At 35.8% G+C, this 27,376-nt stretch overlaps 1 protein-coding gene across 1 annotated transcript in view; it reads left to right on the forward strand.

The window, feature by feature from the left end:
* Thsd7a (thrombospondin, type I, domain containing 7A) overlaps positions 1 to 27,376 on the forward strand; it is a 344,637-nt gene that overhangs the window by 236,536 nt on the left and 80,725 nt on the right. The window contains exon 7 of the mRNA XM_013019946.1: positions 19,079 to 19,273. Within this exon, the coding sequence (XP_012875400.1) occupies positions 19,079 to 19,273 (195 nt within the window). The remainder of the gene's footprint in view (positions 1 to 19,078; positions 19,274 to 27,376) is intronic.

A 27,376-nucleotide genomic window follows, 5' to 3' on the forward strand; every position in this document is an offset into this window, starting at 1 on the left:
AGGCATAGAATTCCATTGTGTATATATATAACATTTTCTTGATCCATTCATCTAATGAGGAGCATTTGGGGTGATTCCATAACTTAGCTATGGTAAATAATGCTGCAATAAACATAGTTGTGCTGGTAGCTTTAGTGTGGTCTTGTTTGTGATCATTTGGGTAAATGCCCAAACGTGGGATTGCTGGGTCATAGGGGAGCTCTATGTGGAGTCTTTTGATGAACCTCCATACTACTTTCCAAAGTAGTTGAACAAGTTTACATTCCCACCAACAATGCAGTAGGATTCCCTTTTAGCCACATCCCCTCCAGCATCTGTTGTTATTAGAGTTCTTGATTATAGCCATTCTAACTGGGATGAAGTAGAATCTCAATGTTGTTTTGATTTGCATTTCTTTTATGGATAGAGAAGTTGAGCATTTCTTCATGTGTCTATTGACCATTCTTATTTCCTCTTCAGAGAAATTTCTCTTTAATTCTTTACCCCACTTATTTATCATGCAGTTGTTTCTTTGACGATTTGTTGGTGGTGGATTTAGTTTTTTGAGTTCTAAGTATATTTTAGATATGAGACCCTTGTCTCTTGTATGACTAGTGAAGATCTTCTCCCAATCCATGAGCTTCCTATTGATCTTACTAGGCATGTCCTTTGCCATGCAGAAACTCTGCAGTTTCATGCAATTCCATTTGTCCAACCTTTCTTTGATTTGTTGTGTTTCTGGGTCATTATTAAGAAAATTTTGGCCTGTGCCAAGGAGCCCTAGAGTTTCTCCTATTCCTTCCTGTTTTCAGAGTGTCTATTTTGATCCATTTGGAGTTGATTCTGGTGCAGGGTGATATATAAGGATCTAGCTTTAGTTTTCTGCATGTGTTTAACCAATTTTGGCAGCACCATTTACTGAACAGGCTTTCTTCCATTCTATTTTTTTAGCTTCCTTATGGAAGATTAAGTGACTATAGGTCTGTCTTGCCCTTCCATGCTATTCCAGTGGTCCTCAGGTTTGTTCTTGTGCCAGTACCAAGTTGTTTTGATTACTATGGCTTTGTAACAGAGTTGAAATTCGATATTGATATTCTTCTAGCAATGTTCTTTCTGCTAAAGATTGTTTTTGCTATTCAGGTTCCTTTATTGTTCTATGTGAATTTTTGGGTTGCTGATTCTGTTTCATTGAAGAATGAGGTTGGAGTATTGATAGGTATCACACTGAATTTGTAGATAGCCTTGGGAAGTATTGCCATTTTCATGATGTTATTCCTCCCAATCCAGGAGTGTGGGAGGTTTTTCCACTTCCTAAGTTCTGCTTTAATTTCCTTTTTCAGGTTTTTAAAGTTTTCATCATAAAGGTCCTTCACAACTTTAGTTAATTCCTAGGTATTTTATTTTTTGTGGGGCTATTACAAAAGGAGTTGCTTTCCTGATTTCAGCCACACTCTTCTAATTTCTGGCATACAGAAAAGCCATTGATTTTTGAGGGTTAATTTTATATCCTGCTACATTGCCAAAGTTTCAAATCAGCTCTAGTAATTTGGGAGTTGAGTCCATGGGATTCTTTAAATACAAGATCATATTATCCGCAAAGAGGGAGAGTTTTACTTCATCTTTCCCTTTTTCAATACCATTTATGTTTGCACCTTGTCTTATTGCTGTAGCTAGGCATTCTAATAGTAAATTGAAGAGAAGTGGAGAGAGTGGACATCCTTGTCTTGTTCCTGAGTGTAGAGGAAATGGCTTTAGTTTTCACATTAAGTAAAATGCTGGCTGTATGTTTGTTATACACAGCTTTTATTAGCTTGAGGAATGCTCCACCATCCCTGCTGGATAGATTAACCCAGCAAAAACTCAATAGAGAAACCTCAGATCTAAACAACTGCATAGATAACTAGACTTAACAGACATCTGCCGAATATTTCACCCAACAGCATCAGAATACACATTCTTCTCAGCACACATGGAACTTTCTCCAAAATAGGCCATATTCTAGGTCACAAAGCAAATTTGTTCAATTTCAGGAACATTGGAATTATGCTCTGTATTCTCTCAGACCTCAAGGGAATAAAATTAGAGCTCAACACCAAAAGCCACCAAAGAAAGTCCTGTAACACAAAAGGGGCTGAACAACACACTATTGAACCACTAGTGGGTCATGGAAGAGATTAGAAAGGAAATTCAAATGTTTATGACATTCAACAAAAATGAACACACAAATTACCAGCTCCTCTGGGACACAGCAAAGGCAGTACTCAGAGGCAAGTTTATAGCTCTGAGTTCCTATATCAACACGTTGTAGAGATCTGAAACTAACAATTTAATGAGACACCTGAAGCTCCTTGAAAAAGAGCAACAAGCTAAACCCCAATCCAGTAGATGGAAACAAGTAATTAAAATTAAATCAGAATTAAGTGAATTAGAATAAAAAACATAGAAAGAATAAACAAAACAAAGAGTTGGTTCTTCAAAAAAATTAACAAAATTGACAGATCCTTAGCAAATCTCATCTGAAAAAAAAAGAGAACACATCCAAAAACAAACTCAGAGATGAGAATGGAAACATCACCACAGAAACAACCAATATTCAGAACATTATAAGGGAATACTTCTCAAACCTTTATGCTAATAAGTTTGAGAATCTGGAAGAAATGGACAATTTTCTAGCAAATATCAACATGCCAAAACTAAACCAAGATAATTTAAACCAACTTAACAGACTCATATCAAGCATCAAAATAGAAACAGCAATAAGAGACCTCCCATCCAAGAAAAACCCAGGACCAAATAGATTTATACCTGAATTCCACAAGGCCTTCAAATGCAGAACTCACACCAATACTCCTCCAACTCTTCAATGAAATTGAAAGTGAAAGTTCACTACTAAACTCTTTCTAGGAAGCCATCATAATCCTCATCCCAAAACCAGGCAGGGACTCATCAAAGAAAGGGAGGTATAGACCCATTTATTTGATGAACATCGATGCAAAACTTCTCAACAAAATTTTGGCCAATGGACTTCAACAACTCATCAGAAAAAAAAATCATACACCATGATGAAACAGGATTCATTTCAAGGATGCAAAGCTGATTCAATGTATGCAAAGCAATTAATATAATGCATCACATCAACAAGAGCCAGGATAAGAACCACATGGTTATCTTAATAGATTCAGAAAAAGCATTTAACAAGATCTAACACTGAAGGCTCTGGAAAAATTAGGACAATTTCTTCTTCCTCTTCCTCCACCTCTTCTTCTTCTCCTTCTTCTGGAAAAAACTAGGATGACTTTCTTCTCCTTCTCCATCTCCTTCTTCTTCTTCTTTTCTTCTTCCTCTTCTTCACCTTCTCCTCTTTCGCCTCCTTCTCTTCCTTCTCCTCCTTCTCCTCCTCCTTCTTCTTCTTTTTCCTCCTCCTCCTCCTTCTTCCTCATCTTCCTCTTCCTCTTCTTCCTCTTCCTCTTCTTCCTCTTCCTCCTCCTCTTCTTCTTCTTCTTCTTCTTCTTCTTCTTCTTCTTCTTCTTCTTCTTCTTCTTCTTCTTCTTCTTCTTCTTCTTCTTCTTCTTCCTCCTCCTCCTCCTCTTCTTCCTCCTCTTCCTCCTCCTCCTCCTCTTCCACCTTTTTCACCTTTCTCCTCCTCCTCCTCTTCCCCACATCCTCCTCCACTTTGTGTGTGTGTGTGTATGTGTGTGTGTGTGTCTGTGTCTGTCTATGTGTGTGCTAGTTCTGAGGCTTGAAGTCATGACCTAGGAGCTGTCCCTGAGCTATTTTGCTCAAGGCTTGTGCTCTACCACTTGAGCCATAGCTCCACTTCCAGTGTTGTTGTTGTTGTTGTTGTTTTCTCAGTCATGGGGATTGAACTCTGGGCCTGGCTGCTGTCCTTGCACTCTTCATCTCAAGACCAGCGCTCTCCCACTTGAGCCATAGCACCACATCCATTTTCTAGTGGTTTATTGGAGATAAGACTCTCACAGACTTTCCTGCCTAGCCTGGCTTTGAATGGTGATCCTCAGATCTCAGCCTCCTGAGTAGCTAGGATTATAGGCGCCACCGGCGCCCAACTCACTTCCAGTTAGTGTTTTTTTTTTTCAGTTAATTAGAGATAGTCTCACAGGTTTTTCTTCCTTGGCTGGCTTTGTGTCACCATCCTCTTGAGTAGCTAGGATTACAGACGTGAACCACTGGCATCTGGCTTATATTTCTTCATTTGAAAGGAATACCACCTTATGTTTATAACCTCATACATGTTTGAGTGAGATTTGCTACTTTATATTTTATACTTATATTTTGTTTACTATTTCTTTTTTCTTGTATGTGTGTGCTAGTCATAGGTTTGAACTCAAGGCCTAAACACCACTGCCCCTGAGCTTTTTTTGCTCAAGGTTGACAATCTAACACTTGAGCCATAGCTCCACTTCTTCCTTTTTTTGTGGGGGGAGGAAGGTAGTTAATTGGAGATAAGAGTCTCACAGGCTTTACCTCCTGGGCTGGCTTTGAACCACGATCCTTAAATCTCACTGCATCAGTAACTAGGGATACAAGTACAAGCTACTGGCCCTAGCATTATTTCTCACTTTTGAAGACTACTGTAAGTAGCTTATATAGATATGGTATGTGGCTAGTGGAAGAATAAAATTGTAATTCCTTGCTATGCTCATATAATTGAGCACAATATTTTCAAGGACTACCTATAATCTCCATATTCCTAATGTAGCTTTGTATATGAGAAAATGACTAATGAATGCTACAACCTCAAGCCTAGTTACCTATAGTCACTGAACATACCCTGGAAACCCAACTCTATCATTAATTGTGGTATGTAAACTTTGGCAAGTTTTTTTTTTGTATCATGGACCTCATTTTCTAATCCTCAAACTAGTATGTCTCCTACACCATTTTATTTTATGCACACTGGTGTGAAATAAATTAACCATGCCTCCTACACTGCTAAGACAGCCAGCAAGTTATAAATTAAGGCTGATTAATCAACTTCCATACTTTCTATATAAACAGCATGAGTTTGTACCCATGTCTCCCTCATAGGGTATTTGGAAAATTACATCAGCTAAAACCTATAAAACAGTTTCAATCACATAGCACTGAATAATAAATGTCAACAATGATTAGTTACATGTTATAGTCTATGTTTGTGTTCTTTAGGCTGGAAATCAAGAACATGTTTTATAAATGCATATTGAATTTCCTTAGTTTCAACTCTATAGAATGTAACATTTAAAAATTATTATATTACACAGCTGACAAGATTATTCTATTTACGTCTCATAATTCTTTATATCAACTTCCAAGTAACTTAACCTGACTAAAGTATCTTAACTCTCCATATCCTCAATTATTTGATTCTGTTTATTTTATCTCATCCAGTTTTCCCTCTGGCTTTGTGAACCTATCCCAACCTAAGCAAAGTAGCTTATTATTGCTTCCCTCAGGATAGAGACATCAAAAGTTCCAGCATATTATCTTTGGAGCTCATTCTGCCTGCAGCTTCTCTCTATGTTTGATCACATACACAATCTTACTCCATCTTTCAAACATGCACATAAACCAAATACTTCTTAAGATTCCTCCAGGTCAGTAATGGTTTTGATTTTTTTCCATTTTAGTGGTTTCTCAAGAGCAGTATCTTGGCACACACTCCAGAAGATATAGTTTTTCAATTGAAATGGTTCAAATTGATTTTAAGTTATCTTCATTGATACTCTTTAGAAACTACCACAGATCTGGAGATAAAAGTGCTATCAGTTTGTGATATAATAAAAATTCCATTGCAGCTTAATTCATCTTTAGCCACTGCAGTGTTCATTTCTCCTCTTGCTTTAATTGCTGCTTCAATATGTTAAACATTTCTCTACTTATGCACAAATAGCCAGTGTTCTTTCCAAGGCTTATCGATCTATTTATTGCATTTGTTCTGAGCCACAGATTGTGACAGCTTAGGGAAAACAGCACATATATTCAAAGTGTTTTTAAAAAAGGTAAATTTAAAAGATGAAATGTCATCTGAGAGTTTGGATTTTTAGTTTTCCTTGTTAATATGTTTCTGTCAATGTATCAAGTTATAAGTTTCAAAACAGATGTATTAAAGGTCAAGTGCTCATGAAAATCATTACTGAATTGACAGAAACTATCATGCTGTACATTATAAATCTCTATAGAAAATACCTGTTTTTGAAAAGTTGTCTCTGTAAAGTGATCTCATTTTCCAAAGTCACAGTACTGACAATTTCCAAAATGCAATGAGCTACATATAATTGGTACATTTTGAGGAGAATATTATTCTGTGAATGAAAGACAAAAAATATTTTAGAAAATGCTATAGGATAAAGACTTTGGTAAACTGTAAGTTTATATATGCCAACTTATATCTAGTTTCTACTCTGTGCATGCACATGAAGATTTTCATCTTATAAATAGGAAAAAATGTAGAAGTCAGAGTCCTGTAATGTGAGCTAGCAGTCTTGTGTCTGCTACCAAACAGCTGGTGAGTTGGGGTAGTAGAAGCCATTATTTGTTATCCTTCATTTCAAATATTTTATGCTGTGATTAAGATCCATTTTCCTCTTGAATAACCATATTAATCTCTCCTTTAACATACTAAGCATTCAAGTATAACTATCATTATGTAACTAATGTACTCTAAAGCGAGTGAACAATTTATAGAAGAAATGTGTTGGAACACTTTGCCTATAGTTTCAGCCCTAGACATCTCTAGACTGGGAAAAAGTTACAATGTCTTGAAGTCATTTGCATGATATGTGTTTATGTTTGTGTTTGTTTTCTTTAGAGATTATAGTAGCAACCATAGAAGCTAAGAGAGTTGGATTTATAAATAAATGGCTCTTTACATTCAGTCTTAGATCAATTTTTAGCAAAGTATTCATGTAACAAGCCATAAGGAGTGACCCATCAGAAGAGATGTCTTGGCCAACAGGTGTTTCCTTTAGAAAACAACAAAGCCTTTATATGTACAAGTCAAGATAAGCCAATTGAATATTATTACCATATTTATTCAGAAGATTTTGCATATCTTTAACCTAATCCAATTACATTTACAGATATTTATTGTTTCCCCCAAACAAGCAAAATCTTCACTCAGTGTAAGAAATTATTATAAGAAATTATATTTCTTCGGCTTTAATATAAATCTATGCACATTCTTTCAAAAATGCAATGGTATTTTATTGATTCATAACTAAACAATCCTCTGTACATTCACTGAAGAACTTTAAACTAGGTACTATTTCTCCCAAATGTCCCTGTTAGGACACCACTCTTATAAAATGTCTTTAGTGAGTCTGTACAAAGGACAATGAAACATAAAGGGAAACTAACCTTGCTTTTCACCTCCTTAAAACACCTAAAGTATTTCTTCAATGTTTAAGATGAGCAACAAAAATGTGTTATTTGAAATAAATTAAAATGATACAATAAACCAATATTATTTATTTTTAGTTAAATCAATGAATATCAGTTCGCATTACAAATATAATTATGAGAATTTGACTAGAACCATGAACATTTCCTTTCTGCATACTGGGTATTTAATTGGAAATGAATAAAGAGCATAGTCCCCAAATTCTGATGCATCAGAATAATTTAGGGATTTTTTTTCAAGTGATTGATCCTGAACTATTCTATCCATCCAAATGAGAAGGACTTTGATCCAACCTGAAGGTTGGAAATTTTAAAAACCACATTAGGTATGCAACACATGAGCTAGAATGATTCTCTACCTTGTCTACATTCTTTATTCTCATTTGTCCTTTAATTTGGGTATGTGCTATTTTGGCACAATCCAGACTAACCAATTATTTGTTTGCACATGTGAGATATACATAGAACTCAGCTTTGCTCTCACAGTTGGATTTTTTTTGTTTGACTTTAACAGATTTTCTGTTCTAATAGTTGATCCAATAATGCTTGGTCTCGATTGGCTGTATGCATTTTTTTTTTTTTTTGTCGGTCATGGGGCTTGAACTCTGGGCCTGGGCGCTGTCCCTCAGCTCTTCAGCTCAAGGCGAGCGCTCTACCACTTGAGCTACAGCGCCACTTCCGGTTTTCTTGTGGTTTATTGGAGATGGGAGTCTCAGGGTCTCTCCTGCCCGGGCTGGCTTTGAACCGCGATCCTCAGATCTCAGCCTCCTGAGTAGCTAGGATTACAGGCGTGAGCCACCAGCGCTCTAGGCTGTATGCATTTTTATTGTAAAATATTATTGTCATTACTAACTCTGAAATGACTCAGTGATTTTTATAGGTATTACTTGTTGAACATATTAACTGTAAATTCCTAAGTTGTAGCTTCCAAAGGGGTAGAGAGAGCTGTCACATCAGTTAACAGAGGAAAGCTTCCACCATCATTGACATTTCATTTTTCCTAGAATTCTTTCTCATGAATTTAATCTTTCCATAAATATTGAAGAAAATACACAATTCCTCAGCTGTACCTCTTAGCCCAGTCATTTTTTGTATCAATTTTTTTATTGTGAAAATACCATATAGAGGGGTTACAATTACATGGGCAAGATAATGAGTACATTTCATATCAAGCATTGTTGCCTCCTCCTTTGTTTCCCCTTCCCATACCTTCCATCTCCCCTCCAACCTCCACCTCCCTGCTCCCCTATTACCTCCCCTCCCCCCGCCAAAGTTGTAAAGTTCATTTTCGACATAACGACTTGTACATCTCATTGTTGCAATGGATCCATCTGTATTCCTATTTAAACGATTTGTTTTTTTCCTTCCCCTCCACAAATTATACCAACATCAAATACAATGAAAGCAGGGGTTATACCATGGGGGAGGGACATACAAAGCAGCAAAGAAATCATCTTATAAATGTGTTAGAAACAATCGCAAGAAAGAAAAAAACATTTGAATACTCAGTCTTTAGAGTTTAAACTTCAGTGTTTCTATGTGGAGGTCACCAGAGGACAGAGTGAAAGATCTTGAAAATGGTTAATGGTGATGATTACTTCTTTGATTAGATTCTGCCTCAATGCTTCCTAGGTAGCCCAATCTCCTGTACTTACACTGATCTTCATTCCTCATTTCTAATATGGGCCTTCTATTCCCTCAAAATATTGTTCTGATTTCACAGCCTTCAAAATGTTTTCCTTGTGAACCATGGCCTGCCTACTTAAGCTCCAACATTTTACAATGTCCCTTGGTAAGACAAAACTTAACACTATATTTACTGGAAAGCCTTTACACGGCATGTACTATTTCTAATTAATTTTGGTCTTCTCACTAATACTGGAAAGTTACAAAGTCTAATACAAGTCTGTTTAATTTTTTGTAGTTTCTCTATGATGTTATAGACATTTTGCACACTGTGGTCTTGCAATGAATATCTGTGGCACATGTAAAATAACTATGTTTTCTTTTTGTTGTGTGAACATGAAAGACATATCAAAAATAGGATTTCAGACATAAAATAAGGTAGTCATAATGACTTTAAGCAAAAGAAATTGCAAGTAAAAATTTGTCACTAAGACCTAAAGACATCATAGACTCATCATTTTCCAAGCTATGGGAGCCATTGAGGCTTGTTTTGTGCCAATATACTCAGAAAATAGAAAATGAACTTGTTAGATAGGTTATGTCAGCCAGGAGCAGATGGTGGTGTATCTTAAATACAACAGACATGAATGCCTAATCAGGAGAACTACTAGGAGTCATTAGAGGGTATAATTCGGTCACCATGGTGTGGCTGACAGGCTATTTGACTGATTATATTTGGAAGTGTAAGAATCCCCTAGAGAGAGAAGATGAGGTAATCCAGACATTTTTAAAAACGTTGTTTCAGGATGTCTCATCCACAGAGAACCCTGCACATTTCTGTGATCGACTGTGTGAAACTACAAGATGCCACAAGGTACCTTCCTAGAGTGAAGGGTGGACATTCAAACACCAGGATGTACCTCATCACTGAATACTAATGAGGAGCCATTTACTACACAAGCCATTCATTTACCCAAGCTTTTAATGGTAACTTAAGCCAAGAAATCATAAGAAGTGACTATTTGGGTGATTCTATTGATTAACTCTTAAAAATGATCATGATATATGTTTTCTCTTACTTACCAGCATGACGTGCTTGACTTGCTATTACAATTCTGTCACTTTGTTCAGTATAACAGCACCATATCATTTCTAGGAGAAACTTTTATTTCTTTCTAATATCCAAGATGTGTAAAAGGCTTTGAAGCATGGAAGTTGTTGTACAAACACCCACTACCCAGCAAAGCAAGAATGGTTTTAAGTGCCAGAATGAGCTAGTGGGAAAATATATTGGAGAATTTCAAAGACAGAAGTTCTCTCAATGAAATATGCCAAATGTGCTGTTATTTATGAGTTTGCAGTGCTTTTCTCTGTGGTTAGTTTAGTTCATTTGTGTTTGCAAATTGATACCCATGAAAGTTAGAAACCTCCCCTCCTACAGAGGCAGGGAGATCAGGACACAACCTCCTTTATTGTTATTATATTTTTAAAGTTTCCAATCTTGTTCATAAACAAAATGAGGTTAGAGGCACAGAGTCAAGTTTAGTCTAACCAAGAAAACATTATTATCATTGTGGTCAGGTTCAACAAACTACAAATTTGGAGACATATAAACAACAGGAGGTTTTGTTTGTTTTGTTCTGATTTTGTTTCTGGGTTTTTTTAAAGTAATACATATCCAATGACCTCAAGTCTAGAAACATTTACTATAAAATTTCTAAATAACAGTACCTAAACCAAGAATATCTTCAGATATAAAGATATTGAATAGGACAAACATCTCAGGCTAAAAGTTTCACAGGCTAATGGGAGGAAATCTCAGACTAATGGAAGGAAAGCTGAGTAAGTGGACAATTAGAAAAGGAAAATACAATGAAATATCTACAGTATTTTCCAAGAAAATGGGGAGAATGCAATACCACCTGTGAAATTTGAGCATGTCAAATAAAAATCACAAAAAATAAAACCTAGTCCAAAGAATGACTTACCAAGAACATGGGCCACTATATATGATAAATATTGTATTCAAGATGGCACACTGGTAGGGCCTCAATTCAGTTCACCATAAAGCAAGCAAGCTTCTGTGGGTTGAATTTGGGAAAACATAAGATAAGAGTTTTCTGTGCTCAGTCAAGGAATTTTTTCTTCAGTTGATAGGCATTAAAGAGTCTGTGATTTTCAGATTTGCATTTTAGAATCACATTCTTGGTGGCAGAACCAATATCCGAATTCAGATAATATTTTATGAAGATGTTTTCTAAAGGGGTCAATGCAAATATGAGACTTCTTGCTGAAGTCAGGTCGCTCATGCCTGTGATCCTTGCTACTCAGGAGGCTGAGATTTGAGTATGCAGTTCAAATCCAGACCAAAGGAAAGTCCTTGAGACTCTGTCTCAAATTAACCATAAAAAAAGCTGGAACCAGAGCTGTGGCTCAAGAGATAGAGTGCTAGCCTCAAGACTTCTTTCTTCTTCCATCCTAACTCTTTTTTTAAACTTCACTGCTTAATATATAAGTAAATACATAAATACTCTACTGTGTCAACTTGACCTTTGAAACAGAAGAATACAGAAGACTTCAACATCTCAATAATCTTCAGCATTCTATAGAGCTTCATAGATTAAGAGAAATCTATTCCCCAAACTGCATGTAGTAAGCAAGACTAGCTTTTTATTTATTATTTTTTATTGTGAAAATACTGTACAGAGGGGTTACAATTACATGAGCAAGGTAATGAGTGCATTTATTATCAAGCGTTGTTGCCTCCTCCTTTGTTTCCCCTTACCATCCCCCCTCCCCCCTTCCTCCTTCTCCCCCTCTTGCCCCTCCATGCCCCTTCTCCCCCCACTCCCCATCCCCCACCCCACGCCAAAGTTGTAAAATTCGTTTTTTCTTTTCTTTTTCTTTTTTTTCTTTTTTTAATCAGTCGTGGGCCTTGAACTCTGGGCCTGAGCACTGTCCCTCAGCTCTTCAGCTCAAGGCAAGCACTCTACCACTTGAGCCACAGTACCACTTCCGGTTTTCTAGAGGTTTATTGGAGATAAGAGTCTCATGGACTTTCCTGTCTGGGCTGGCTTTGAACCATGATCCTCAGATCTCAGCCTCCTTAGTAGCTAGGTTTACAGTCGTGAGCCACTGGTGCCCGGCTAAAATTCATTTTTCGACATAACATCTTGTACATCTCATTGTTGTGATGGGTCCACCTGTATCCTTATTTAAACATTTTTTCCCTCCCCTTCCACAAATTATACCGACATCAAATACAGTGAAAGCAGGGGTTATACTGTGGGGGAGGGACATACAAAGCAACAAAGAAATCATCTTATAAATATGTTAGAAACAATAGCAAGAAAGAAAAAACATTTGAGTCCTTATCTTGGGCTTCATTTCGCCTAATATCAACTTATCTGACCATTTCTGCTTGTCTCAGATATATACTAGTTATTGTAAATAAGGGAAACCATGGGACCTATGTTTCTTTGGGCCTGGCTTACTTAGGACTAGCTTTTTAATTTTGGCTGTGTCGACTAGCTTTTTAATCTTGGCTGTGTTTCTAGTTTCCTGATTAAAGGTCTCCTTTTTGCTTTCCCTCTATTGATTCTATTATTTTACCTGTATCAATTTTTGTAGTGAAAATGCTTAGTACATAATATCCCTACAACTTACAAATCAACCATAAAACTACACCTTTCTATAACTAAATAGAAATCAGGACAATTCCAGAGGCATTTAGGAAATGGTGTCAGTCTATACATATATGTATATATAATTAAATATGATTAATTATACATTTAATGTACTACTTTTGCAGTCTTGATCTTGAAATTATAAAAACCTCAATAAACTGCCATTTATCTTTTATATGTAGTTTAAGCTCTGGCACAATTAATGCAAGAAGATTTGAGTATATAATTTAGCAAGAAGGAATCCTGTGCTAAGACCTCATTTCTCACTTTGTTTTATTTCCATGGGAATCTTCATGAATTTTTAGTGTAATTACTTCAAACCAATGTTCATGTTTCTCATTCTAGTAGTAGGAGACACAGGAGAATAAAAAACAGATAGCTTGAAAAAGTTCATGACACTGTGTGGTGAATACAGATGAACAAGGGAAAACTGAAGAGTTAACGTTGTCAAAATATATGCTTTAGTTTTTTTAAATGAATTATAAAATTATTCTTAAAATGACTGCTGAGGAATAAAAGATCAATGGTTGACAACTAACTTAAAGATTTTTATCTCATTTTTTTTTTGGGTCCGGTCGTGGGGCCTGAACTCTGGGCCTGGGCGCTGTCCCTCAACTCTTCAGCTCAAGGCTAGCGCTCTACCACTTGAGCCACAGTGCCACTTCCGGCTTTTTTTCTTTTTGCTTATGTGGTGCTGGGGAATCGAACCCAGGGCCTCATGCATGCAAGGCAAGCGCTCTACCACTGAGCCACCTTCCCAGCCCCTTTTATCTCATTTTTAATTGACAAAATATAAACCAAAGCCATTTCATTTAATATGTGAACAACTCGCACAGGGTATCACATACAGGTTTAAAATGTATGGTTCCTTTAAGCCTTCAGAGTAAGACATAGATTGAAAAATGTAGACAGTGGTTCTTATATTTAGTTCGTGTTACACATTTTATACAAAAAGTACATTTTTTCAGGTTTAGTTAAAATGCCTAGAGCTTTTGGGGTGTAAAGAAAGAGATCTATGTAAATACAAGGCAATTCTTTGAAATGACTCATGATGGTGAATGCATTGTTTGTGTGTGTGTGTGTGTGTGTGTGTGTGTGTGTGTGTGAATTACACAAAAGTATGCATAAAACAGATTTGAAATTTTCATGATGTTATTATCAGACTCTAGCTAAGAACTTATCTGCAGAAAGACTACAGAATGAAAACAAATTGCACTGGCCTGTGCCTGCACCATCAGCAGAGCTCATCATCCATAAGACTGATAAGCAGATGTGAGCATCCAGACTTAAAAAGATGCAAAAATATCAAATGGCCCAAGTCATGGGGATATCTGGGGATTAAATATGTCCTAGCTCTGGGGTGGTTGGTATGACGAAGTAAAATTTCCAAAGTACTCAGTAGTGAAATTTCTATTTCTCAATATAGAAGGGTATAAATTAACTCTATCTTTGGCCATGTGTATGCTTATTTTACTTTATACTCATGTTCTCTCAATTCACTATTTCTCAACAGAAACAAGCTTTGAACTAATGAAATTATTTTGCTCTACTCTTCCACGACCTCTTCTTCAGTATCATTTAGATGAAAAGTAGGAAAAGAAGAAGCCTCACAAAGGGCTGAGAAGAATAAGTTATGAAGTTGCCTGTGATAACCACAGATACAACATTGTCATAATTTGTTTGCTTACTCACTTATTATTTTGCTATGTTTCCCCGATGACTTATTCTATGGTGTTTGTTTAACAATGAATTTTGTTTTAAAAAAATACAGCTCCTAAGGGTTCCAACTAGTTGAGTTAATTAAAACGTTTCTTGAGATGAAGTCAAATATGTGAGTGATTGTATATTCTTGCAGAACTTTTGAGGAATGCTCAGTGTGTGTGGCAGCAGGTATCTCTTTGTTGAGGAACAACTGGAACTCCCAGTTGATCTCTTTGTAGACAGACTCATTTGTTATTGATTCATTTGGTACTTTGAATTCTCTCTACCACCATACTTTAAAAAGTAGGGCAATTCATTAGTATCGTTGTCTGCTCCTTTATTAAAACAGTTACTAGAACCCACCCCTGATCATTAACCTGGATCTGGCGTCACCCACATTAAGAGGATAAACTAAATGACATAATATCTTAAAATGATCATCATCTCTCTTACAGGCATTCAGCTAATTCTCAGTCACAATTGGACATAGGTATGAATATCTGTTTATAATTCTTTATTTTTTTTGTCAGTCGTGGGGCTTGAACTCTGGGGGGTACTATCCCTGAGCAATTCGGCTCAAGGCAAGCACTCTACCACTTGAGCCACAGCGCCACTTCCTAATTCTTTAATTTTTGATACTGACAACTGAACCCAGGGCCTTGGGCATTCTATCTCTAATCCTATATCTATTTTTACTTTAAAGGAAATTGATATTCAGCAAGTTTTTGCTACCTATCTCAAATACCAGGGCACTAGAAATTAGGATTCAGGTCCACAAATTATGTTTTTTAGCTCAAGCTCCCTCTAGTAAATACAATTTTGAGAATAAAATTGATACAACCTCAGATCCCCAAGGTACCTGACAAATAATGGGTATTTGGTAACTAAGCACTGAATAAATGTTTTTAACCGTGTATATATTCTGAGTGAAGAGACGTACAGGCAGATTTCCCACAGAAAAGGAACTAATGCTGGATTTCAAATCCAAGTGAGTTTGTTTATGCAACAGACTTTCACAGGCAACAAGCTTCTAGGCAACCCAAAGGAAAATGCAGAAAACAATCTCGAAGCAACAGTATTTCTTAGATTTTACATGCATACCAAACACTTGAAAATCATTTTAAGTGAAGATTATGATTCCATAAGAGGCTGATTTTTTTTTTGGCAAATTCAAATAGCACATACGCTCCCTGTGCACAGAATTACATTAGCAAAGTTCTCGAGCATGGCAGTTTTAAGAGTAACAGTACTGAGAACCAAACACAATACTTGGTCCAGTGTACAGACCAACATTCTGAGATGGTCTGAACAGTATCACTGAGGAGTGAAGAATGCTTTCTAAAAGAAAGAATGTACCTGCAGGAAAATATAGCACTAAGACCAGGCAAGATGTGTAAGGAAAAGCTAATGTGAGGTTTAAGAATAGCTTGAAAATCAAAGAAAGTCAAAATTGTGTGCCCTTTGGTTTACACTCCAACAGACAGGAACCCATCATGCAAAACCTGCATGGTAATCTATCAGTGCACTTACGGCCAACTCCCTCTTGCTGCATAATGAATCCAACATTTCTGAGTGGAAATGGTAGCTTCGCTTTTAGAAAGGATTGTAACATTGTAATTCTTAATTATAGCCTGCAGTTTCAAACTTTCCTTACTTGCCACAGAAAGTTGGAGCAAGAATGTAAAAGGGTGAATGCTAAAATAAAAGATAGCAATGAAGAAAATAGGAAAAGTCATTAGCATATCAATCCTGAAATAGCAAATGCCCTATGCAATAATGATTTTTTAACTCAACTTGACTATTTATCTCATTTCCTATTATTTTATTGCATTGCTAACTCCTAATGCTAATTTAAAAAACAAAACAGAATACAAGAGATCAGACAGACATCAGACCTCCCCTCAAAAAATGGAAAAGAAAGATAAACTGTCAACTCAACTGTAATTTCAATAAGCCTCTCCTATGTAGTACTGAGGAAGTTTAATGATTTAAGATCTTACAGACTAGTGGCTATTAACACATAAGTGCACTTCAATTGACTTCTGATTTTGTCTAATGAGGAAAGGGCCTGCCATGTAATAGCTATTAACATGTTAGAACATTTCCAATTGACTTCTGATTTCAGGTCTTGTTTTTCAAATACATGCATAGAGGAATAGATATGAAATTATGCTTCCAACTCTCCATCAAGGAGAAAGAGTTGGAGTTACTTGTCTAATAACTAGTACTTGTCTTAGCTAACACTTGTCTAATAAAAAATTGTAGTCAGTTACTCATTTTTTCTCATCTGAATTTTGATGCATGGTTATATTCTATGGAAATATGGCAGAAATTTTTTGTGTTTTTTATAATGTTTATTGTTTCTTTCTGTTCCATTGACATATTTAACACACCTACTAAGCAGCGAGAGTTTAGAATTATATACCAGATATTTATTCATTTGTGAGCAGTATTTATATTCTTTTGATTTTCTTTGGCATTTATGACTAGCAACAACATTTTCCTTTTTATTTATGCTTTATGGTTCTCAAATTTATTTACTCATTTACTAAATGAGTGAATTATTTTGCTAATCTCTAGATCTTTCATATGGAGAGGTAAGGCTAGGGGTGGAGAGCAAGAGCAGAGCTGGTTATACATCATCTTGTAAGGTTTTTTTTTTTGGAAATTTGGTATTTACTTAGAGAGCTATAGGAATAATTCATGAGGTGGGGTTTTTTTGTTTTGTTTTGTTTTGTTTTTATCAATTGTGGGGCTTGAACTTTTGTTCAAGGCTAGAGCTCTACCACTTGGAACCACAATGCAACTTCTGGTTTTCTGGTTGTTAATTTGAGATAAGAGTTTCATGTCTATTTTTTAAAGTTTTCTGTCCCTTTTGTATTGTGTATAAGCTTATCTGATGTGCAGAAGAAAAAGGGAATCACAGAAAGAGCAGGAAATAGAATGAACTAAAGCAACAATGATACTAGACACCATTTTGGAAATGAACTTCACAACTTGGAGGGGAGGAAAGTAGAGAGAGGAAAGTAGGAGAAAATGAGGGAGTGGTAACAGTGTTCAAAAAAGTACCCATTACCTTACTTATGTAACTGTAAACCTCTGTTCCTCACCTTTACAATGAAGAAGGATGAAGAGGAGGAGTAGGAGAAGAAAAAAAAGGAGGAGGAGAAGAAGAAAAGGAAGAGGAGTCAGAGGAGGAAGGGGAGGAAAGAAGAAGAAGGAAGAAAGAAAGAAAAAAAGAAAGAAAGGAAAGAAGGAAGCAAGGAAGGAAGGAAGGAGGGAGAAAAGGAAGGAAGGAAGAAGGAAGGAAAGAAAGAGAGAGAAAGAAAGAAACAAACAAAGAAAGAAAGAAGAAAGAAAGAAAGAAAGAAAGAAAGGAAGAAAGAAAGAAAGAAAGAAAAGAAAAGTTTCATGGACTTTCTTGCCCAAGCTGGCTTTGAACTATTATTCTCAGATGTCAGCCTCCTGAGTAGCTAGGATTACAGGTGTAAGCCACCAGCACCCAACAATTGATGAGGGTCTTTTGTTGTTGTTTTTGTTGTTGTTGTCTACCCAAAATTCTTAATTATATTTTAAATTTTTATTTTATTGTAAAGAGGATATACAGAGGGGTTACTGTTATGTAAGTTAAGTAATGGTTTTACATGAGCAAGGTAATGAGTACATTTCTTATCAAGCATTGTTGCCTCCTCCTTTGTTTCCCCTACCATCCCTTCCTTCCCATCTCCACAATTATATCCCCCCCCCCGCCACCACCACTGCCTAAATTGTAAAGTTTGTTTTTCAACATAGCATCTTGACCCACTGCAACAATGAGAGTACATTGCTTTTTGAACAATGTTACTCACTCCCTCTATTTCTCCTGCTTTTCCCTCCCCTCTAACTCCCCAACCTCCAAGTTGTAAATTAATTTCCAATATTGTGTCTAGTGAGTATCACTGTTCCATTGATGAGTTTGAACACTGAAATGGCACCTTCTTTCCTCTGGCATGGTTTTCCTGATCTTTCATTTTTTCCTTCTTTATGTAAACCCCTTAAGCAGTGACTTTCTAATATAGTTTTGCATTTATACTTCCTAGCTATTTCCAATATACAAATTAAGTTTTTTAATGAAACAAAAAATGTAGCCAATTATGCATAAATATCTTCTCTGGGAGACAAAAGAGCATTTATAAATAAAGATGTCTTTGAATTGATTTGTGGGAAAATGATACCTGCTATAGGTAGAATCATTCTCTGTAAATTATAGTTTGTCAGTAAGGAAATGAAAAGGGAACATATTGTGGAGAAATGCTTTGTTGCTACTTAGATTGTAAGAATAAGCATCACTTATGGTCAGATCTGTAGACTAAAAATAGTTTCAAATATGTCTGATCTACAAATGTATGCCTCTGTCAATAAAGGTACCTTCCTTTATTTAGGGACATATGTGTGAGTGTGTGTGTGTGTGAGAGAGAGAGAGAGAGAGAGAGAGACTGAGAGAGAGAGACTGAGAGAGAGAGAGAGAGATGTGATGTTTTTGGTGATTCTTTTTTAACTTCTATGATACTTTTTTTTCTTCTTTTGGCTTTGTTTTGCATTAAGAATAAAAGAGAAATCATCTAATTTACTGGATACCCACCTGGTTTCAATTGCTTGTTTTTCATGGATTTAACAATGAAAGATTGATAATGATGGTATTTTCCCAGGAGAAGAAGTGGACAGACAGCTGTGCAGAGATGCCATCTTCCCCATCCCTGTGGCCTGTGATGCCCCTTGCCCAAAGGACTGCGTACTCAGCGCATGGTCTACATGGTCTTCCTGCTCACACACCTGCTCAGGAAAAACAACAGAAGGGAAACAGATACGTGCACGTTCCATTCTGGCCTATGCAGGCGATGAAGGTAAAGCTACCAGTTTCAGAAAGGAGTTAGGTTTCTTTTCCAAGTTGACCTACATTATCTCTATTTAGTCTCAATGAAATGATACAGTATGATACTCACTAGATACTATGTTGGAAATGAACTATACAACTTGGAGAAGGAGGGATGTTAAGGGAAAGGACTTGGGAGTGGAAAACCTGGGAGAAATGAGGGAAGGGGTGACACTGTTCCTGAAGAAAAGTACTCAATACCTGACTTATATAACTGTAAACCCTCTTTTACAATAAAATTTCTAAGAGAAAAAGAAAATGAACAGGAAAAAATACTCCATATTTGTATATGTGGTAGACATGTTCTGTTCCCCCAAATTAATTATGGGATACATCTTTAATAAAGGAGAAAAGATATAAAAGTGAACTCATATTGCTTTATCTCCTAATAATTTTCCAAGTAAGTAAAATTTGTGTATTCCAACGTGTTAAGCCTGGGAAAAGTCTGAAAATAGCTCCCAACATTTCACACATTTCATTTTTTTTCTCTATTTCAGTAGTTTTATCCCTTGCAGTCACATTTTGGCACTAAACAGTCATATATGTTCACAAAGAAAATTTATTTTATGTCAACACCATCATGGCTGTTGCCTGACTGATATTTATAAAGTATTCTCTACCATCCATACTTTTGCATGTAAGCTCTGAGATCCATAGGGTCTCATGCAATGATGGTGTTTTCTTTTAAAATGTGTTGCTTCTAGGTCATTTCACGCCACTGGGTAAAAAGGCATGTTTGTCAAGTATCCATACATACTTTGCAAGCCTGTTATGAAGAAATACAAGGCTCTTATTGTCTTTCAAGCTTGTCACAGTGCTAATCTGGTCTCTGTATTACTGGGAGAGATAATGTCAAACATATTTTTGTCACTATTCTATAAAATAAGACTGAAGTGAGAAAATATAGATATAACTCAAGTTCTTTCATATTCAGCATATCCTATCTCAAGACTATAGGTTTATACCTATGGGGTATTGTCAATCTATTGTTTATCGACATTTGATACTGATTATATTTTTATTTCTTGTTAGCATACATCTGTGAATACACAATCAATTTTGAGGGATTGTATAAAATCAATGCATTTAAAATTCTTTTTTGTTTATGAAATATTTTAACAATAGTTATTTGATAGTGGTTTTTAAGCAAACTTACTGTGTATGAGTTAATTATGCAGGCATGTAATTACCTTGACCTTTACACATGAGGTTTACGTCAGCAAAAACATTTTCATGTAAAAATGTCAGCCTCTGGAAAAATATTCCCATGTATCTTTTTTTCAAGGTTAAATATAAAAGTTTATTTTATGGGTTATTATTTTTCATGCATTTTTATTGTAATTATAAAGGTGAGGTACAGAGGGGTCACAGTTACATAAGTCCTACAAAGAGTGCATTTCTCTTTTGAACAATGCCACCCTTCCCTCATTCTTTCCAGTTCTTCCCTTGGTCCCCACCTACAATTTGGAAAGTTCATTTTCAACAGTGACTAGTGAATACCATTGGTGCATTTGAAATTATCTTAGAAATTTTTCATAGATGCTTCTTCATAGAATCCCAAACTGTTTTCCTATTTTCTTAAAACCAGTATAACTGCTTGTTCTAAGAAAGTTTCTAGATTCTTTTAAAAGTAGAAACTTCAAAGAGATAATTATATTCCCTGTGTTGTCAAACAATAACTTGAACCTTATCTAGATGATATTGAGACTTCAAATGCTATCAGCTCAGATTATGTCTTGTGGTTCATTAAAATTAGATCTGTGGTCACCCTGCTTCCTGTAAATCCATTATACTCTGCAGACACTTGCTGTGTGACTAGTAATGAGTGACTTTTCACCCCCAGAGTCACATGGCAAGGATTTTGCTTGACTTGCAAAAACTTGATAGATCATTATTTCAACAGACAAATGCTTCACACGGAAAGGTCATGAAATGTTTCAGAAGCTGAAATTTATGATTGTCCTCTGATAGGTATCATACACTTAATTTGAAAGGGTGGGAATTCAATAATTTTTAATTAAGTCTAGTAGCTGCATCATGAGCAAGTCATGCTAGAAAATCATCTATGTTCATGAAACAAATCATATAAGAACATGAATTCAAAATACAGTTTGAGATAGAATCCCTGGTGGAATTTTTATCCTAAGAATGTGCCATTCTCTCTCTGTTAGCAGTATTTTAAAAAAAACTACCATGTTTGTATAAATACTTAATACAGAATTAATCCCTCCCACATATTTATTTAATATCTATTACTTTCTGGATGTTGAAACACATTTTATCTTTTTATGAATAAAACTTTTAGAAGTTCAAGCTAGGGGTCCTATGATTTATGAACTAAATCTGTAGGAAGTTTAACTTTGGTTTGCTTGCTATTAGATTATGTGTATAATTCTACACAATAGTAGGTCTATTTTTCCTCAGAATTTAGTGCCTTTCTGTTACAAACATTATTGATTTTCCAAAATAATGGTAATAACTTTAAGAGAACATACCACCAAAGTGGTATGATGGAGTTTTTAAACATAGAATTATACAACAAATTTCTGTTGAAATAACATAGAGGTCAAGTACGTATGCAAATTTTATCTGGATTTACAAAGTTGCGAACTATATTTTATCTTGGTTGTAATATTTTAATTGAATATTATACTGAAGGTTATATAATATTGTGTTATTATTAAAGATAAGTTATGTTACACTGAACTTGCACTGATAGCCCAAAAGGTCAATAGAGTAAAAGAGTAGGAGTTAATTTCTTCTTCAAAGGAATTTAGCCACAACTTTGGAATTTAGCTGTCACCATATGGCCATAATCTTCATGCCAGAAATAGAGGATGCTTGGAGGGTTTGTTTATTTAAGAGAAGAAATTAAATCATTCCACCTGAAAGTGATTTTTTTTCATTTTTCATACCACATTTCTTTAAAAAGTTACACTATCTGGGTAGTGCATGCCTATAATCCTAGCTACAGGAGAGTGAGATCGGAGGCTTGAAACTGACACAGGCAAAGAAGCTCCTGAGACTCTTATCTCCAATTAAACACCAAAAAGTCAGAAGTGGATTGTGTGTGCACACACACACGCGTGCACATACACACACACACACACACACACACACACACACACAGAATCATACAGCTATGTAAGACTTCAAGAAAGAGAAAATATAATCCTACCATATATTAGACAAAGAGGAATCATTAACTACCAGTTTTAATGCTAATTTACTCATTCTTCTCATTATGTGTCTGTGTGTATGTATGTTTCTACATCTTTATCTACATCCATACATGCATTTTAAAATACTTCCAGTACCTTTCACTCAATAAATAAAACAGACCTCTTTGTTCCTCTTAAACAAATAATAAGGGCTAGGAATGTGGCTTAGTGGTAGAGTGCTTGCCCAGCATGCATGAAGCCCTGAGTTCAATTCCTCAGTATCACATAAACAGAAAAAAAAAATTGGAGCTGTGGCTTAAATGGTAGGGCACGAGTCTTGAGCAAAATAAGCTCAGGGACAGAGCCCAGGCCCTGAGTTCAAGACCCAAAACTGACAAAACCAAAAACAAATGATAAAGTAACAGAATGCCGTTTCTTCTTTCCCATACTAGATATTTTTATATCCATTTCTTTCCCTATTTCCTTCTTTCCTAAGCTATTCACCTCCCTGAATAATTCTATCCAAAAAGTCATTAGTTAGATATCTGTGCCAGTTGATGAGGGGAGATATAAAGTGGTTCTACGTGAGTTTTCATAGCCTAGTCTGGAAAAGAGTATCCAAGAGGCTGGTCTGGCATGAAGTTTCAAGTGTCTGGTAGTGTGAAGGAGGTTGTGGGAACGTAGGTTGTATGGGAAAGCAGAAGGACAAGATGTCAACACACAGCAGAGTATGGGAAGAAGCTCAGCATTGACTAGAGAACCAGCTCAGGATGCATGTCAGAGGCAGGCAGGTTGTAGGTAAGATGTCTGAGCCTGAGCACAGTGATGACTGTACCCTGTGGGTACAGAAATGAAAATCACAGTGGAAGGTTATTAAGAACAATTTAAAAGAATAGGAATTAGCTTGACCTCCATGGCTCATGCCTATCATCTGGTTTCTTGGGAAGCTGTGATCTGAAAGATCTTGGTTTGAAGCCAACCCAGGCAGAAAGGTTCACAAGTTTTTATCTCCAAAATAACCAACAAAAAAGCAAGGCTGGATTATGGTGGGAAGGGCTGAAAATAGCACATTTTTAATACTTAAATCTGATATAAATTTATAGTTATATAACGGTTAACTGGGTATAATTGGCTCAAGAGTGTAATCCTATTATTCAGGAAGCTAAGATCTGAAAATCACCATTGGAAGACAAATCTGTAAGTCTCTTATCTCCCACTAACCATCAAAAGCCAGAAGTAGAGGCATGGCTCAAGTGGTAGCACACCAGTTTTGTACCTTAAACCACAAAGACAAGCAAGAGTTCAAGCCCTGGTACTGGCACAAAAACTTAAATAATAAAATAAAATAAAAAGGTATGTTGAATTTAAACCAAAAAATTAAGATTTGATTTTAGATTTTTATCTGCTTTAATTTATGAGTATTTAGGCAAGTCTTCAAAAAATACCTGATATAAAAAGGGAAAAAAAATGTTCGAATTGATTTCCACTCATTATAACTTCTGAATGCTCATTATCTCAACATTAATTACAAAGTAAAAATGACAGATTTATTTTTACAAAGTTCAGAATGACCTGATATAACTTCATCAGCCAAATAGCAATGTGCTGTTTTGCTTGACTTACAGAAAGAACAGATGCAGATTGAAATAAAATTGGGCCAATTTTTCTCAAATAATTAGTAGTCTTCAAAAAGTATAGTTTAACAATGAAAACATGGAGTAATATTTCTGTTTTAACCCATTCATTTTTAGCTGTAGATAAATGATTTTAATTTTAAGATCTCAGGAGTACCCAGACTTCTTAGAGAAATTCTGGAATCCAAGGTCTTGTATATGTACTATGTTTGCTTACATATACATATACACATTCCTAACTCTGGTTTCTAAGCACATTCTAGTGCTTCCTCATATCCTCACTGTTGACCTTAAAAGGCACTCTTGCTTCTGTCTTTCCCTATGTGTCCACCATGCAGGATTTATGTAAGCAGCAGAAGAGAAAGTCTCCCACCTCTCTGCAAGGAGGAAAGGGGTGGGGGAGGCATTCATCAGCAGACTCCCTTGAGTGCTCTGGTGCTAATTCTCTCTATGTTTCAGTTCTCCCAAAGCAAGCCCTTGCTGATGATGTGCTGTTCATCCAGCTGTGGTCTGCAGTCAAAAGGACTTGGGCTACAGCATCAGGCACTGTTACAAGCAGCTTACAACCTATTTATATATAACATTTCCTAGGTCCCTTTTCTTATCCTTGCTGCCAGTGACTTTCTTGCAAGAACTCCACAGGTCATGTGACTGTATCAATATTGCTCATTCCAAAGGTCATACTTACTTGTATGCCTTTAATTCCTTTCTTTCTTTTTTTTGTTTTGCATAGATAAAATGTTTGTTTCCTTCTCTACCATATGAGAACTCTGCTTCTCAACATCCTGCTTTCAAAATTATTTCATTGCCTTTTTCTTCCTGAGACATTTTTTTTTCAGTCTCTAAAAAGTAATGGAATCTTCTTTCAATCCTAATTATACCTAATCTCTCTCTTTTTTATAGTAATTATCACATCCCATTTAGAATCACACTCTATTGCCTTTCCTCCCCATAATATAACATTCTTAGAATTAGTCAGAACTATTTCTAGCCTCTCTGGTGTCCTGTGAAGCATCGTGCCTAAGCACTGCACACCACACTTAATACCTATGTCTATTTGAAGAGAATTCTTTATTTTATCCTGTATTGATTATAAAGATATCAGTATCAGAACCAGAAATATAGTTTTCATCAAATGCATGCTAGCAAAGATTTTATGAGCTCTAGGTGGGAAAGAAAAGTCATGCTTTCACTCTCAAGAGAGGAGTTTCACATAATAGTCAATATTTTTATCTGAGTACAAAAGTGTATATATTGGAATTATTTACAGTTCCATATGTCCTTCCCCTTTGATGAAGTGCTAGAAAATCTAAATCATTGTATTAGTACAAAGCATGTAACACTTTGAGGCAGAGTGCCACTTCCCATTTTCTAGTGGTTAATTGGGAGATAAGAGTCTTATAGACTTTCCTCCTTAGGCTGGCTTTGAACTGTAATCCTCAGATCTCAACTCCTGGTTAGCTAGGAATATAGGCTTAAGCCACTAGCCCCTGGCAAGAGAGGATTTTGAAAATATACTTATTGCAAATTCTGTTTTTATAATTTTATAATTTCTCCAGGACTAGAGGAATATTCCTAGATGTCTTCATTAGAACTTCACCAAAATAACTGATACATTAAATAATATATTTATCAATTGTTCCACCATAAAGTGATTCTCCATATAACACAACAATATTACAATATCTCATTACTTCAAACAACACTTAAAATTTGTTATAATTAAGATCACATTGGGGCTTAGCCATGCAAATATCTTTCCATCAGTTCTAAAGTAGTGATGTAGCTTTAATGTGGATTAGGGCAAGAAAATAAATAGGTTTCTGTCTATAAACTTAACAGCTATTTTGCAGTTCCTCACACATTATGCTGATGTCAAGCTTTTTGTCCTTATTATTTTTTTTCTCCAAAGCCAGCTAGCCAATTCCATTATCAAAAACAATTCAGAAAAAACAAATCACAATTGCAAGAGCCTGCCTGTATGCTCAGAGTAAAAAATGTAGATAAATAAACATACTTTCTGTAGATCAATAATTTCACTATAAATCATAATTGTTCAAATAATTATCCATATATAGAATTTAAAATTTACTTGAGTTTGAGAGGTCAACTTGAACAAATCCAGCAACTCAGGATGGGCAAGAGCTCTGTTCATTTACTTCTCTCCAATACCTGTAATATGTTTTAGCATTCATTCCCATTCGAATTCTAAACAAATTTACTGGACTTCCTGAGCTAGAAGATGGCATACATTTGCACCTTTATAAAGCAAAGAATGTCAGTGAAACCCTATTTAATGAGGGTAATTCCGATGCTGAGACCACTTAGTGCTGCATAAATGACTGACTTATTCACGGAAGGAGGGAGGTCCTTAAACCCTAAGGGTTTTATGGGGGCATCAGTGGTACCAAATATTAATAAAATGAGCAACAAGTTCTTCTGATATCTTACATTTAAGAGCTTAAATATTTTTACTTTCATAATTGGCTTCAAAAATAGCATTGTGGTAAGAAACTGGGATTCCTCAATTCATCATTTAAACTGTTTGCTGATCCACTAATATTTTTTACCTCATGTGACAGTTGTAGACACAGAATGAGGCTCTTCCTATGAATGGGGCCATACTTATTTATAATGGGACTACTATGTAAGAAAGTATTCCAGAATGATGATTCCACAGTGCATTTTATTGATTAAAAGGTGCATGCATTGCCCTATGATATCTCTGAAGTTATTATAACTTATATTTTACATGTTTTTAAAACTACTATAGCCAAGCAATAGTTATGACATAGTTGTCATTGCTTATATATATGAACTTTATAGTTCCTGCAGGAAATACCAAGTCTATGATGTTTCTGCCAGTAACAGGCAATCAAAAATAACTAAAGGCCATTTGAGGAAAGAAAATAAATCCTAGTTTCTTGCTTAAGACTTTCATTGACACCTTCTGGAGCAATTAAGAATGCAACAGCATCAACCCAATAGACAAGTATCAGTAACTGCAAGAAAACTCTGGGATAAACAAGTCTTTTAAATCTTTACAGAAAGAAAATATTTTGCCGTAGGGAGAGCCTCTCCCAAAGAACCAAAAAAGAAAAATGAAAAAGACTTGAATTGTAATAGGTACATAAACTGCCTTTTCTAAAAGGCTCTTTGTTTAGGCCTATAAATTAACTAAAAACCCTGAGGGGGTGGGAGGGTTTGGGAAGTGGGGAAAACTTGTCATTCATTCCTGCCTTCATTTTTGCATCTGCCTTTATTCCAAACCATTTTAGA

The sequence above is a fragment of the Dipodomys ordii genome, unplaced genomic scaffold (assembly GCF_000151885.1).
Source record: "Dipodomys ordii isolate 6190 unplaced genomic scaffold, Dord_2.0 Scaffold48, whole genome shotgun sequence".
Lineage (NCBI taxonomy): Eukaryota > Metazoa > Chordata > Mammalia > Rodentia > Heteromyidae > Dipodomys > Dipodomys ordii.